The following is a 15,454-nucleotide window of genomic DNA, read 5'->3' as shown; positions in this document are numbered from 1 at the left end:
CAAGATTTTAAAGTGGAGTTTGGAATAAAGGATTCCATTCCTACAAGAATAATTTCACTGACACGATCTGAGCAAACATTGAGATCAGAAGTTTTGAAAAAACAGTAATCCAACCAAGTAAAAGAAGAAAAGAAATCTCGTAGGTCATCCCATTTTGCATTCTTGTAATGCCAAACAATACGAGGTTGGGAATAGCCATGAGATAAAAGCTCCATTGGAAAATAGACAATCACCAGGTTGTGATCTGAGGTGCCTAAAGGACCACTCACTTCGACCGTGTACTTAGAAGGGTTGTTCGTGAGAAAAAGATCAAGCATGCTGGCTTTATAATTAGGATTGTTCGGTAGTCTTGTAGGTAAATGAACAATCTGTGCACGGTCATTAGTAATTGCAAAAACTTCAGCATCTCGACCAGCTGGTTCGGTGTGACTAGAAAATGGAAGCCAGCTGGAGTTGTGAACATTAAAATCACCAAGAAAAATTACCTCACTGTTAGGAAAGTTGGACTGGAGAAATTCAAGTTGCAGAGAGAGGAAGTCAAAGAGCTCCAAATGATTAGTAGAGTTCGGAGAACAGTACAGACAACAGATGAATTTGACACAATGAGACAGAGATTTTAAGCCAGAGAAGATCAAAAAAAGGAGATTCCAAATTACCAAGTCTCTGAGAGGGAATATTGGAAAGGACATATGCATAAGTACCACCTTTGAGACGAAAGGAATCATACAGCGAATAATTTGGGCAACTGAGATGAGCAGTAGTTGAATCAACCGATAACTGAGATTCTGTCAGAAAAAGTACATGGGTTTGGCAGACTGCAAGGTGGAAATGGGCATCATTGAGATTAGAACTGAGACGAAGTACATTTGTGAAATGAACTAGGAAGTGTCTGGGAAGTTTAGATCTTTTCGCAGATAAGCTTACTCTTAGTTTGACAATTCATGGTGTATTCAATAGTAAAAAAAAGTGTGGGGTGGGACATGCTCCATGAAGTAATGAAATATTTGGATATGGCGTACATATGGTAAGAATATACCCAGATCCCTGACATAATGTGGCCTCGACAATGCTCTCCGCATACTCTAACTCCTTCCAGTCACTATCTGGCAGAGTAGAGGTAGCAAGATTATACACTAGCTGATCCGGAAGTCTCCTAAAGAGTTACCAATAGGTTCAGTCCAGTGTACTAACTACCGGCTGGCCTGCGAACACTGTTTTACAGCTGTACACTCAAAATGTAAGGAAGATTGGATCTCGCCATGATGTCCATCATAACCTCAAAAGTCATCAGTCATACTGCATGATGGAAGAGATGGGGCAGGGTTGACCGGAACTTAACTTCAAACCTCCAATAAGCAAAGTGGTGGTACTGCACCGGTTGATGAGTCACCTACCCCCCTAGTATTCCTACTCTGATTTTAAATAAGCATAGGAATGTATGCCCTTTCAACACGATTCAAAAAAGGTAGAACATGCTGAAATTGAAAAAAATATTCCAATTTGGATCCGTAAGTTGATAAAATTAAGTCAAATAATACATATATAAAAATAGAGGATATTACTGCAAATAAAAATTAAGAAAAGGTAATTCTTAAATAATAAAAAATCAAATTTAATATTTAAATTTTTTAATAGTTTTTGAATTTTTTTTTTAAATTTTTTAAAGAAATTGATTTTATTATTGACAATCTCAGTAATGTTGAGCTATATAGTTAATATAGAAAAAAAGTTAATAAATAAAAGCACATTTGTACGTAGTTTTTCCATTTTTATAAATTTCCAAATTTCTCATGAAATTCATTCTAAATCACGTGCATAGATACACTTGATATTACATGTTCAGAAACTCACATGAAAAAGGTTAAAGACAGCTGATTTGCATAACATAAAAATGATGGGTAAAGCAACCAATGATGATGATAAAGCAGTAACAGCTTTTATCAAAACATTTGCTGAAATTTGAAGGACGAGAAGATTGATGAAACAGGACTCTTCTGGAGAAAAATGCCTGAAAGAAGTATATCTAAAGACATGAAAAGCATGTCTGACTTTAGAGGTACTAAAATCACAATAATAAAGGCATAACTTTATTATTGGGTGGCGAGGCAGCAAGTTCAGTTACACCACTGCTCGTTATCACTGTGAAATGTCTCACACATTGAGACGTAACTAAATTTGGATGTAATAACAAGTTACTCAGTGTGCTACATTTCATTAACAAAGAGTAACACTTCAGTATGTGAAATGCATTATACATCAGTATGCAATGTGTTATATTTTAGGAAGATTAGCAAATAGTAATAATTTGTGACTCATAAAAAAAACTGCAAAAAACGATTTTTATGAACGAACTGAGAGCATTTCATTTCTGACATCCACTACATTACTCATTCATTTCTCCAATCAGCATTTGGCAAAAAACATAATATCCAGTGCTCAACTACAATAGCATATGATATATGGATAGCTTATGTAATATGTAAAACAAAAAATAAAATAAAATAAAAATAAAGAAATAACTGCCAGATTTCTATTTATCCAATTTTAATTAAATCTGGGATGGTCTGACAAATCATTCCAAGAGGCAAACAAAATTTCATGACAATCCATCCACCAGTAGTAGAGTTATTACGCAGACAGACGGATGGAGAGATGAAGACAATTGCCACTTCACACATATGCTAATGCGTCTAAAAAGGTGTCATGTTTCTTGAAAATTTCAAAGAATGTTTCTAGAAACATTTTGTACCATAAGTGAAGATTTATTATGCAAAGGAAAGAATTCCTTTCAAGTAATTCTGTCCTTTGCTATTTTTGACTGATACTCCTAGACATCCAACCACATACAGATGATTTTCAGTCTGATATTAATGATGTGTTTCTTCCTTCCAACAGAAGTCCATATTATAGCCAAAAGTTATCAACACTCACAGGAATCTCTCTCAGGCACTGAAATCTAAAAAATAAGACCATCCTAAAATTTTAAGGAATTCTGGAAAGAATTTAACCGTTGGACACATCTGACAGAAGGTGAAGAACACAACTATAAATTCACCCTGGAAAAATCTGCGTTCATTATTTGTGAATGATTTTGTTTGGGTTGAAGAGACTGAAAAATACCATTAATAGTATCATCAAAATTTGAAATCAGTTCAATATGATGGATTCCCATGATGAGACTCAATATAATGAGGATTCAGTTGAGCTTGGGAAGGTGCGACAGAGTCAAGCAAAAAACAAGGTTTCAGAGGAGGTATCAAAAACTCCAACAGAAGGGAACACCAGAATAATGTTGGCAGAGGCATTCAGTAAAATTGAAGGCTTAGAGGTCATAAAACAACCATAAACAACCGGCACGACTGTTGAAGTTCTTGCAACAGTAAGAGCCTGAGGCGAAATCCTTTAAAAGGACTTTAAAAGGAGTGAATAGAAATTCATTCCTCTGATTCCAACTAAATTAATCTTACTACAACAAAAGCCCATTCCACGACTGAAGACAAATAAATTGTAATGTTACCTTGTTTTTCCTACTGCATAATATATTAATTTTTACTATGTGTGAATGTACATAAGAATGTACATAAATGAATATCTGTGTACTTAAACATTGTACATAATGTACAATGTTTAAGTACACAGATATTCTTCATAAGAAACAATGTTCATTACATTACTTCTTAAGGAAAAATTGTTTTGATTTAAGGATGGCTCAAATTAAAAACAGGGCTTTGGTACATAACTTATTTTATTTTTGAGATGAGAATCAAGCATACTTTAAGTACTTGGTGACCGAGACTATCAAAGAACACAGTCAAAGCTCTTCAACCCAGGTACAGCTCTGGAGTAAATGGTGTGTGTGTGTGTGTGTGTGTTCATAGAGGCCTTGTGATTCCTGGTGAGGTGAGGCCCTGGCAGAGAATCTTAATTTACATAATTTTTACATTATGCATCCTTATTTGACTGGATTCTACTTTACAAATTTTGCACTCTCCAAAGGCAGAAGCTGCACAGGATAAATGATCGTTTCAGCTAGCTTTATATACTTCAAGTTTTTTTCAAAATATCCTGATTATATCATGAATATGATGTAGTATATAATGTGTACAAATTTGGTTTAATCTATCATGTTGATTATGAAATATAGCTGAAAGAATCAGAACATACATTAATAAAATCAGCCATCTGAATCCTATTTAGATGGGAGAAGAGGTTTAGTTAAGAATACTTAAAAAATCAATGAGACAGATACTACATATTATGCATATTAGAGTCACTAAAAAGTTCATAGTGAATTTTTGTTTGACTAATTCAAAACCACCATATTGCAACTAAGCGATATCAACCATCTTGGAAAATGTTATTTGGCAAAATGAAAAGTGATCTTGCCTGGACAATCAGTAAAGTTGCCATCTCAACAGGATTTTAAAGTTTGTCACCTGTCCAAGGATTATTTTGGCCTGGATGAAAATAAAATTGTTATAATAAAAATAAGATTCAGCAAGAGTTTAACTGATGACTAAAAATTGATGTGGGGGGAGGAACACATAACTGCTCACTTATAAATACTATAATATAATATAAATATTCATAAATAACAACTTACATTTCCATGTCTGCATGAAATAATGTTTTCAAACTATTAAGGTCACAAGAAAACTGCCCGCTAATTTCAACTACACTTTCACAATCATTAGGAAGTCTGCGATTTTGGGCTATCTAAAAGATATAATCAATATTCTGTTAACAACATCTCAAAATTTTATAGACTGCTTTTAACTGTAACTTAGATATTTTATTTTAAATGTAATTTTTGTTATTCTTAATCTATACTTGCTATTCTTTCATATTAGTATTGTTTAGTAATGTCCCCTATGTGATGGAAATAAAAACACTGACAGCATGTTTGAGAGAAAAATATAAATGATATTGTCAGGAAGTGATTAACAATCACTAATATTAATTCCCCTTTCTTTTAATCACAAAAATGCAATACTTGTTAGTTGCATTTTTGCAAACTGCACTGCAATGCAAAAATTACAATCTGTAAAAACACAGACAATCTTTGAAATAGGGTTTCAACTGCTCTTTAAGTTCATTAAGGACATTCGTACTTCATTTTCAAAATAATTTAGTGAAGCCTGTTTCGGATTCATATCTGTTCAAAATGTTAAATCTAGTAACCAAATGTGGTCATTAAGTTGTTGGTATTGCTCATTTCTGGATTCGAGAAATATTTGATTTTCAGGAAGCAACTTGCAAAATTTTTCAATAATCTTCCCTCTATTTAATCATTGGACTTTGATGTGTAATATCAAGTCTGAATACTCAAGATTCAAGAAAGATTTAAAAAGTTTATGTTGCAAGCTTAATTAACTGATGGAATTTATATTTGTTACCAATATTTGTAGAATAAGAGAAATTTACCTCAATATGATATGCAGAACGCTTCCATATACTACTCTCCAGAAATTAAAATGAATATAACATTAATGCAAAATGATTACAGTAAAAAATAAATTGAAAACAATTTAAAAAATCAATTGAAAACAATTTAAAAAATCAATTGAACACAATTAAAAAATTAATTAGAAAAAAAAAGTTTAAATGTAAATTTTTTTTCAATTTTTCTTAATCTTCTACAAATATTGAAATCAACGTAGAACATATTGAGCATCACAGCTTTGGTTTATACTATCAAATTCATTTAAACTCTTTCATTCACTTCTTTCCTCTCCAGGCATAACCTATCAATACACACAGCCATAGGAGATTTTTTGAATATCTTGATGCTTGTTTGTTTGTTTTGGTTTTAATGGCAATACCAGCATCAAAGGCTATTATGCCAGGAGATAATTATACCAGTTTAAAAAAGAGGTATAAATAAATTCTGGTAACCTTTTTCTCAAAGGTTACCAGAATTTATTCAAACTTCATTTTCAAAATAATTTAGTGAAGCCTAAAATTTATATAAATTCTGGTAACCTTTGAGAAAAAAGTTATCCCCATCACAAATCATATAATGGTAAAAAGCGGTATATGTATTAAATATATATATATATATATTCAGGATTTTATATACATTTATATAAATTAATAGGGCGTAAAAATTAAAAAAGAGCAGACACATTGTCATTGTCGGATAAAATCTGACTGAATGTATAAGGCTTAGTCAGATGGATAAAAGTGACAAAACGTGTATTGCTAAAATCTGGACAGTCAATTAAAATGTGTCTAATTGATAAAACTGTGTCCCAGGACTCACACATAGGAGGGTCATCAGCCCTCAGCAAATATGAATGTGTCAGATGACTGTGTCCTAGGTGAGTCCGGGCAAGAACAATTTCCTCCTTGTGATTCCTGCACAGACTAGATTTCCACGGTTCAATTACAGGCTTTAATTGATATAATTTTTTTGTTTCATGTTCATGGAATAGTCTATCTATTCCATGAACCCTGCCATTGGGAGTTTATCTTTTGGTGTATTATTTGATATAGGAGAATGACAGGCATCTTGCTGCAAAAATATATTAAATTAACACTAAGATACTCGGCCCAAATTTACCATATTTCTTTCCTAAAATATTGCCTTCAAAACAACATTGTTCCAAAGTTTGCCAGGTTCAATTTAAATCATAAAATTTCAAGCATAAAGCAATATAGTTAAACATTATGTAACTTAGTTAAACTTGCTTTAAAATCTTAGTATTCTAATAAACTAAAATACCTTTTCCAGGTTAGGAAACTTTGCGACAAATTAAAAAAAATTATCTTCGTCCAAACAATTGGTCTGTATTGAAGACCTCCATAGATTTGCGATGTGAAGCACAGGTCACAGAAATAAAAAACAGACACATTAACAAATTGAATACATTATTGTGAATATCAAGACAGGTTTCATACGAGTTCAAACACATTCTCGCAAGCGTTTGACCAAGTGCATAAGAGTTCACTGACGACCCTAGACATGCGTACAACATGCTAACACACAATCAGAATACTTCAGCTAGTTCTCGAACACCCCCCTTGCCCAATACGCAAAGTACCAACATATAAACAGGTTACAAATCTTTCCATGTATATGCTATCACAGGACCAGATTTCACTTTTATTCAAAAGATTAAATTATAATTTACCACCTAGCAACCTACCCAAAAAACAGTTCGGAATAGATATTGAATTTGGACTTCGTAATGTTCCACAAAAAGATTTATTTATTCAAAAAGTTAACCAAGTGGTGAATAACATAAAAGACACGCAACTTCCTAAACTGAATAGACACGAAAGTTCAGCTTTATGTGAATTTCGGGAAAATAAAGACAATTATTCAGAGAGCAGATAAAGGAGATACAGTTGTAATACTCAATAAAACTGATTATACAAACAAGTTAGACTCAATTATATCAGATACCTCCACTCGTCTTGAAGTAGACCCAGTATTATTTACAAATCTGGTCACAATCAGTACAATAAAATGTTAACCACGTATCGGAAAAATGACTACATTACTATGTCTCAGTTAAAGGAATTGAAGGCCAGAACATACATCTCAGCACTTTTTGGTCAGCTAAAAAACTGCATAAAAGCAGATTTCCTATTTGCCCCATCATTTCTTACAGGAACTCAGCATTTTCAAACTTAGCCACACATGTATATGGTGTTATAAAACCCTTTAGACTAGCGATACAATTTGGGATAAAAAAAAATGATACATTATTTAATAACCTTAAGGACTGTAGACTCTACAATAATGATATTTTATTCTCACTGGACATTACTTCATCATATATGAATGTAAACGTTGAATACACATCAGATCAAGTCAAGTGCACCCAAGTACACTCAGGTCAAGTGCACACAATTTTGGCGAAGTCCGGACGGTCTATGACAGCCAAATCCTCTGCTTGCACCTTCATGATGGTGGGAGTGTTAGTAATACTGGGTATAACCTCCATTTTCCGGCATCCCCCCCCCCATACTTCTCTTTCAACCCATGCACGGTACTAAGTACTATAGGTTACCAGGCAGTACATGGTGGGTGACCACCCATGTGTGAACCAATGTAAGCAGGGGTCGAGGTGTGGCGCCCACACACCACATGGAGGACTACCGGCCCTTTATGTTACCAGGCAGTACTAGGTGGTAGATGACTCTCATCAACCGGTGCAATACCACCACTTTGCTTATTGGAGGCTTGAAGTGGCGAAACCCATGTTTAGTCTCTAGAGAAAAGTTTCCGGCATCCCCCCATACTTCTCTTTCAACCCATGCACGGTACTAAGTACTATAGGTTTTGATACCTTTCGTGTTTGGGGTTTTCATAAAAAAAAAAAAAAAACAAATAAAGTGGATTCTAGTTATTTGGGTCAATGGTTAATCGGGGCAGCCATTTATTTGGGACAAATCTTAAAGAACAGAACCCAATCGAGAAAATAGCCAGGGTTTATTTTGCTTAATTGGGACAACGTGCCTTTCAATTGGGGCAGGAGACTGCAGCATTGGAGTCTACTGCCCCGATTACCCTACGATGGTCTCCGACTGTACATCATGGTTTGGTCGGATTTCTGGAGGTCACAACCATAAAACAATTAGCAGTCACTGTTTTATTGGGCTTTTCTGTTAGAGCAATCTATCATAAATAGTAAATTTACTATTTATGATATTTAATATAGTAAATATCACTATATATATATATATATATATACAGGGTGATTCACTACCAGTGCGACAAACTCGCAGGAGGTGTAGGGGGCACAAAGATGAATTGGAATCACATAGCATTGCAGGGTCCGAAGTGCCTTTGTCATGCGGTAGAGGATGTTGAACGGGAGGTCGCGTGAACAGCAATCCCGCTGGAAGTCAGCATTTGCTAACCAGTTCCCGAGGCAGTAGGATGGAAGAGTATTCAAACATTGAACTGGCCAACATGCACCTTGCATATGGAGTTGCGGACTGTAACGGGCGCGCCGCTCTGTGCTTGTACCAGGAACATTTTCCGCACAGGCATGCTCCTCATCATAAGATTTCGCACGTGTGCACAGAACAACCAGTCTCACGTGTGGTTACGTGAGACTGGTTGTTTCACGAGAGGTACCGTGAATCGAGAGCGAACGACGAGGATGCCAGACAATGAGGAGAATGTCCTACGTCTTGCAGAAGGCAATCCGAGTACGAGTACTCGAGTGATAGGCCAACGATTGGGTTGTTGTTGTTGTTGTTTGGTTTTTAGGAGCATTAGCAACTAAGGCCATATTGCTCCGGAATATGCGGTGGTCATTCCCTGACCTTTCCGCATCCTCCATATTTGGTGGCGACGGGCTCGAACCCCGGTCTAATCAAGAAGCGTGTGGTACGCACTGCTGCTCCTTCCCACCTGGCTACGGAGACGCCCAACGATTGGGTATGGTATTTCCCAATCCACTGTATGGAGGATACTGTCAACAAACCAAATGAGTTCATACCATCTGCAATGTGTCCAATCATTGGAGCCTGCGGATTATCCACTCCGGAGGACTTTTGCTACTTGGTTTCCTCAACAGAAACGGTTCGCAAATGCTGACTTCCAGCGGGATCGCTGTTCACGCAACCTCCAGTTCAACGTCCTCTGCCACATGACGAAGGCATTTCGGACCCTGCAATGCTATGTGATTCCGATTAGTCTTTGTGCCCCCTACACCTCCTGCAAGTTTGTCGCACTGGTAGTGAATAACCCTGTATAGTAGATATCACTATATCTATCACTATTTACTATAGTAAATAGTGATTTTGTGATAATATCAAAAGCTGGAATTCTGTGCGTTATTATGGTGAAATGTGTTTACACTTCCATGGAGTCTTCAATTATATAAAAAAATTAATTTTCAGAATCTTCTCTTCATTCCTATTTTTAAAGCTTCGTAACTTGTTACTCCATTCTAACTTGCTTGCACATATCGTGTTACTTGCAATTTGTGTGTGCCTTGTTCTTTGTTATTGATTGTTTACCTTTTTACTGCTTTAAATTTTAACCCCCACCCACAAATGTCAGTGAACAGAAATGTCAACTAGTTAGTATATACCTATTACAGTATGTATTAAGTATTCTCATTATCACGTATATTCTTCCAATTTTCACGTATCATTTAATTTTTTAATTGGTAAGGTAATAAAGGATAAATTTGTGCTTTATATCTTTACTTTTATAGCCTGAGGATAATATTCCTCCTATTTTTGCTAATTAGAATCACTGTTTAATAGAATTAAAATTCAATTCACAAACGTGATCACAATGACCGACGCTTACTACACATCGTATAGTGAATGGTACTTTACTATGGTGATTCCATCGTAACATGATCTGATTATACAGTGAACCAATTGTAAAGCGGGGGTTCACTGTATTTTTAACTATTTACGTGAAACTTCGTATAATTGGGGAAGCTGCTTAATCAGGACCGATGTATCCCAAATAATCGGAATCAACTGTATTGAAATCAACATAGAACGTATTGAGCATCATAATTCTGGTTATACTATCAAATTTTTGTTACTGTATTCAAACGAATCACTTTTGCACAGAGTATTTCTTGGTGGATAATACAGTGGTATGTAATAAATGCCGGAAATTATGTATCTTTGTTACACAGACTAATGAATCCATTCTTGTTACCTACCATCATAGGCGTACCATTGGTGGTCACTAACACTAGCTTGTGGAGAGAAATTTGGTTTTCAGAAGCATAATCTTTAAATGTTCGATAAATATCTTCTCCTCTAGGTTTGCCTTTCAATGAAGGAATTGTTAGAAGCTCCTCTTTCACTGAATTATCATGAAAAACCAATCAAATTATGACTGCAATTTGAGCTGAATCTGATGTGTCTGTGGATTCATCAAATTGTAATAAATAGTAGGCACAGTTGTGAAGGTCACCCATCAACTGTAACTTTAAATTTTTAAATTCTCCCTATCCTCCTTTTTAGTGTTAGCAGATAGTTGCAAATCTTTAATCAATGAAATAATACTTGTCCTATTGCTGAAACCTTTAAAAGGGGAATCTGTAGTAGATAACATCACTTCTTTAACTACTTCTCTATCCTCAAATGACTTTTTTTTTTGCAAAAACATAAGTAATTTTGAAAGATATCATTATATCTGAAGAGATTTAAATAGGCTTAGTGAAAAACAACTGTTGAAATGCAATTTCAGATTTGAGTGCACAAACTTTGCTTTCCCTTATAAAAGAGTTGTGTATAGTCTGTGTCAAAGGTTTTGCGATTTACTTTAAAATGCCTCTCAACGTTAAGTTTCTTGGCTACTGCTACAGAATTATGACAAAATAAACAAACACTTTCCATTACATATGATAAAGCCGAATTGTTCTTCCCATTCACTGTTGAAATGATATTATTTTTCCCTTTTTCTGCTCGTATTAAACCATTCTTTGTTGGGGGGTCCACCTAAAAATAAGATATAAAATACCAAGGACAAACACCGGTTGATTTTATTTTAAGATATAAAACTGTTAAATTTTCAAGAAAATGCCCAGTTATATAGGACATAAAAATAAAACCAAACCTAGAAAGCATTGAGAGATAAGGGAAATCTGAAGATGGGAGGTCGTATTATTGTTTAACAAATGATCATAGACTAGACTGCAGATGCTAATAAAAAAAGAAAGAATATACCAAATTTATTCTCATTGAATAAATGGGATTGTAAATTCATATTTACAAAGAAACAGATGATAGAGTATGTTGCTGAACAGGATCCAGAACAATTAAGGCAATAAATAGAAGACTGAAAAGGTAACAAAGATTAATATAAATTAAATCTGAGTGAGGGCATAGTACTAGCAATGGATGCTCACTTTGAGTAATTTCTCAATTTCAATTCTGGAAACATGCAGTTAAAGCATAGCAGATAATAGAAATAGAGTTGTTGCTGCAAACTTCATTAGTCATCTTAAGTTAGACGCCATTTGAAGATTACATGGTAGTGGTTTTTTTTTTTTTTTTTTTTTTTTGTGTTAGCAGCATAACTGTTCGCTCTCATTGCCTTTTAGTGTAACACAGGCAAAAGTGTTCCAGTTTTATATAAAACAGCTAACATCTGATGTGGATCAGCTGAAATTGGCTGCTTTGAGCTAATTAAGATAAATTCATTTTACAGTTCCAAAACAAATTTTATCTTCAATACAAGTAGGGCATAAGTGAGTTTAGTAAATTGTTTCATTCTCTGTGTATTCTTATTTTAAAATATGAGTATTTTTCATGCGGGCATCTGAAAACCCTTTAGCGAGCAACAAAGTTCCTGTGGGCATACAGTTGGTGATCTTTGGTGACAGTTGGTCTAGAAGTTTGAGGTGTTTTGTGGACACCACCCCAAATGTGGGAACAATATTCCATGGTAGGGTGGATTTGAGATTCGTACAAAGTGAGCTGTTTAGAAGAAAAGTAATGCCAAGAGCAAAAAAGAAAACCCAGTTTTTTGGATGCAAGAAAGCAATATTTGTGATGTGCTCGTGCCAAGAGAGATTAGAAGTTAGCATAATTCTCAATAGATATGTGATCCTGTCTAGAAATCCAAGTGTTGTCGAAGATGAGCAAAGGAGCAGTTGACTCTTTTTCGCAAAAAATAAGACAAGACTGAGTTTTAGAGGGGTTAAAAATAACTAAGCTTTCTTCCCCCACTGAAGAATGTAATATGCTATCATCAGTAGAACTATGGGTAAAAATTACAGCCAGCGAAAGACGGTTATTAATATACTAATCCATTAATATACATTGGAGAACACCATTATTAATGGAGAAGTCAGAAGCAAGCCATCTACCATCACTCGCAGTGGATAGTCAGAAGAGAGAGAGAGAACTCCTTCGATACATCAAGATGAACTGCTTGATTTCACCAAACTTTTCCATTAAATTTATCCAAAGATGAGTAACAATATATCTAAGCCAATATATCACTAGTTAACAGACACTGATGGGAAACCCAATAAAGGAAAGTAAGAGAGGGAAGAGGAGTGGGAGAAGGAGAAATATGTATATTTGAAGGGGAAAGAGTAGTAGTAGCCATCCATAAAAGGAAAACACACACATGCGCTTGCTCCCATGCACGAATAGACAGAGAGAGAGAGAGAGAGAGAGTAAACTCCCATTACAACAATCCTGCTTATAGTACTATCCCACTCTGAACAATTTTCAGTGTGCACAGCTGCAAACTTTTGATTTTTGAAAAATTGGAGATTACGTACTTATGTGCCTCTTATAGGCAAACACCCACAGGATGATAACAGCTGATTAGCCTGGGAATGTCATCAATATTGCTGCTCTACAGTTCCGTTGTATGATATGTTGCATTATTTGGTTTTGGTGCACAAGCATGGTTCTAACTATTTTTTACGCCCAGGCATAAAAAAAGAGTCAGAATAAGACAAAACAGTTTTAGAGGGGTTAAATTTAACAAAGTTTTCTTTCCCCACTGAAGAATTAAAATTAAAAGGGTCTTATTTATGGTAAATGATCTTCACCTTCTCCCTACTTGGAAAGATTGGGCAGCCAGTGAAGACACCCCTTCTGCATGAAGATCTAGGAGCAGGTTCATGTGAGTTGAGTGGCATTTTTACTGATAAAAAAAAAAGGTAAACTGCAGCCATTATCAACCCACTGCAGGATCGAAGCCTCCTCAACAATTCATGCTGAGGGAAATAGACCATAATCTGCCTTGCTGGTCCAGTGCAAGTTGATAGATCAACTGTATTTAGCAGTCAGGGGCTTGAACCTCAGTCTTCTCAAAGAGCGTGTGCTACTGCACTCCCGCTCCTGACCACTCGGCTAAGGAGGCCTTTACTGATATCCATATTAATTAAGATAATACTGTGTGCCTTCTTAGTTGGAGTTGAATCAATTTTCAGTTTTTAAACATCTGATGGTGTCTGTGGTGTAGTTGGTGTAACTGTCACTGGAGTATTGTTGACTCTGTCTACTACTTTCTGTTCCCTAGGAGTCTGTTTTGTGGATAATGAGAGAATTGATCAGACCCAGTCTGCAATGGATATGGTTGGGGAGGGAATGAGACTTCAGTTTGTGTTGCCGTTGATTGATATCTTTGTGTTGTTGCTTTCCAGTCTACCTTGTATTTTCGAATTTTTTTTTCCGTTTTCCAGAGTTCACAGGATTTGGAGTAGGCCAGATGTTGAGCTTTGCGATTTGGACAGTGCGGTATTTCAGCATTGCAGTCCTTTTGCATATATGTCTTTGCCTCACAATTCGGGCTGTATCTCCTTGACAAGCCATTTGCAAGTAACCAAATTGTTGGCACTTGTAGTGTCCTATAGGATTCAGTATATATGGTCATATTCAGCAGCTCAGATAGCTGGTTTTGTCACTGGATGGTAAGTTAGGTGTGTATCCAATATCAGGATGATGTTGCATGTGGGAGTAACTTCATATTTTCTAATAATGTGTTTGGCTTGTATAACTTTTTGGTCTTTCAATTCCTGGACCTGTTCATCTTCTGTGACGTTCGACAGGTCCCACTTAGCAATTACTCCGATGGAGTAATTGCTAAGGCATTTAACTTTACATGAGAGGTAACCTGCATGGGTATTCCACCAAACATTCATAGTTTTAGCAGAGTCCCCGAACGTTTTCAACTTGCAGTTTTGACCCATAGATCACCAGATCCGAGTCTTCTAACCATTTTTGGTGAATCCACATTTTCTAAGCATTTCTGTATAAGAAATGAAAATAAGACTGCTCAGATTGGTCTGATAGAGACTGTAAGATAAAGAATGATGGGCATTCCTGCTGTTGTGTGTCTTTAAGCAGTCTTTTTGACTTTGTTATGTCATAATCAGTTTCATGGTCAGCTTTCGCTGGCATTGCCAGATAAGTGCCAAGGATGCTGAAGTGCAGGATAGTTATAATCTGTGGTTAGCTCCTTTTTGCCCTGGGCATGGAGGGGAGGCTTAACTTTCCCAGTGACTAGATGAGTTAGCTGGTTAGAAAAGAAATCAATACATGTAATAAAAAAGATGAATTTTCTTTCTCTGTTCTCTGTATAAGAAATGAAAATAAGACTGCTCAGATTGGTCTGATAGAGACTGTAAGATAAAGAATGATGGGCATTCCTGCTGTTGTGTGTCTTTAAGCAGTCTTTTTGACTTTGTTATGTCATAATCAGTTTCATGGTCAGCTTTCGCTGGCATTGCCAGATAAGTGCCAAGGATGCTGAAGTGCAGGATAGTTATAATCTGTGGTTAGCTCCTTTTTGCCCTGGGCATGGAGGGGAGGCTTAACTTTCCCAGTGACTAGATGAGTTAGCTGGTTAGAAAAGAAATCAATACATGTAATAAAAAAGATGAATTTTCTTTCTCTGTTCTTACTATTGATTTTTCAAGTATAGAACTAGTTTATAAATGAACTGCTGAGATAAAATGATATAAGTTAAAAAAAAAAAAAACCTTTTATCGCTGAG

The 15,454-nt window shown here is 35.6% G+C and overlaps 1 protein-coding gene across 1 annotated transcript in view; it reads right to left on the bottom strand.

Annotated features, from left to right (window-relative positions):
• The window catches only part of Uggt (UDP-glucose-glycoprotein glucosyltransferase), an 820,111-nt gene that overhangs the window by 742,483 nt on the left and 62,174 nt on the right, over positions 1-15,454 (bottom strand). The window contains exon 5 of the mRNA XM_090386735.1: positions 4,604-4,716. Coding sequence (XP_090242861.1) covers positions 4,604-4,716 — 113 coding nt within the window. The remainder of the gene's footprint in view (positions 1-4,603; positions 4,717-15,454) is intronic.

Source organism: Mastigoproctus giganteus, chromosome 1 (assembly GCF_048544385.1).
Source record: "Mastigoproctus giganteus isolate SK-2022 chromosome 1, ASM4854438v1, whole genome shotgun sequence".
Taxonomy (NCBI): domain Eukaryota; kingdom Metazoa; phylum Arthropoda; class Arachnida; order Uropygi; family Thelyphonidae; genus Mastigoproctus; species Mastigoproctus giganteus.
The sequence above is the reverse complement of the archived record's forward strand: the minus strand, read 5'-3'. Positions and strand labels throughout refer to the sequence as shown.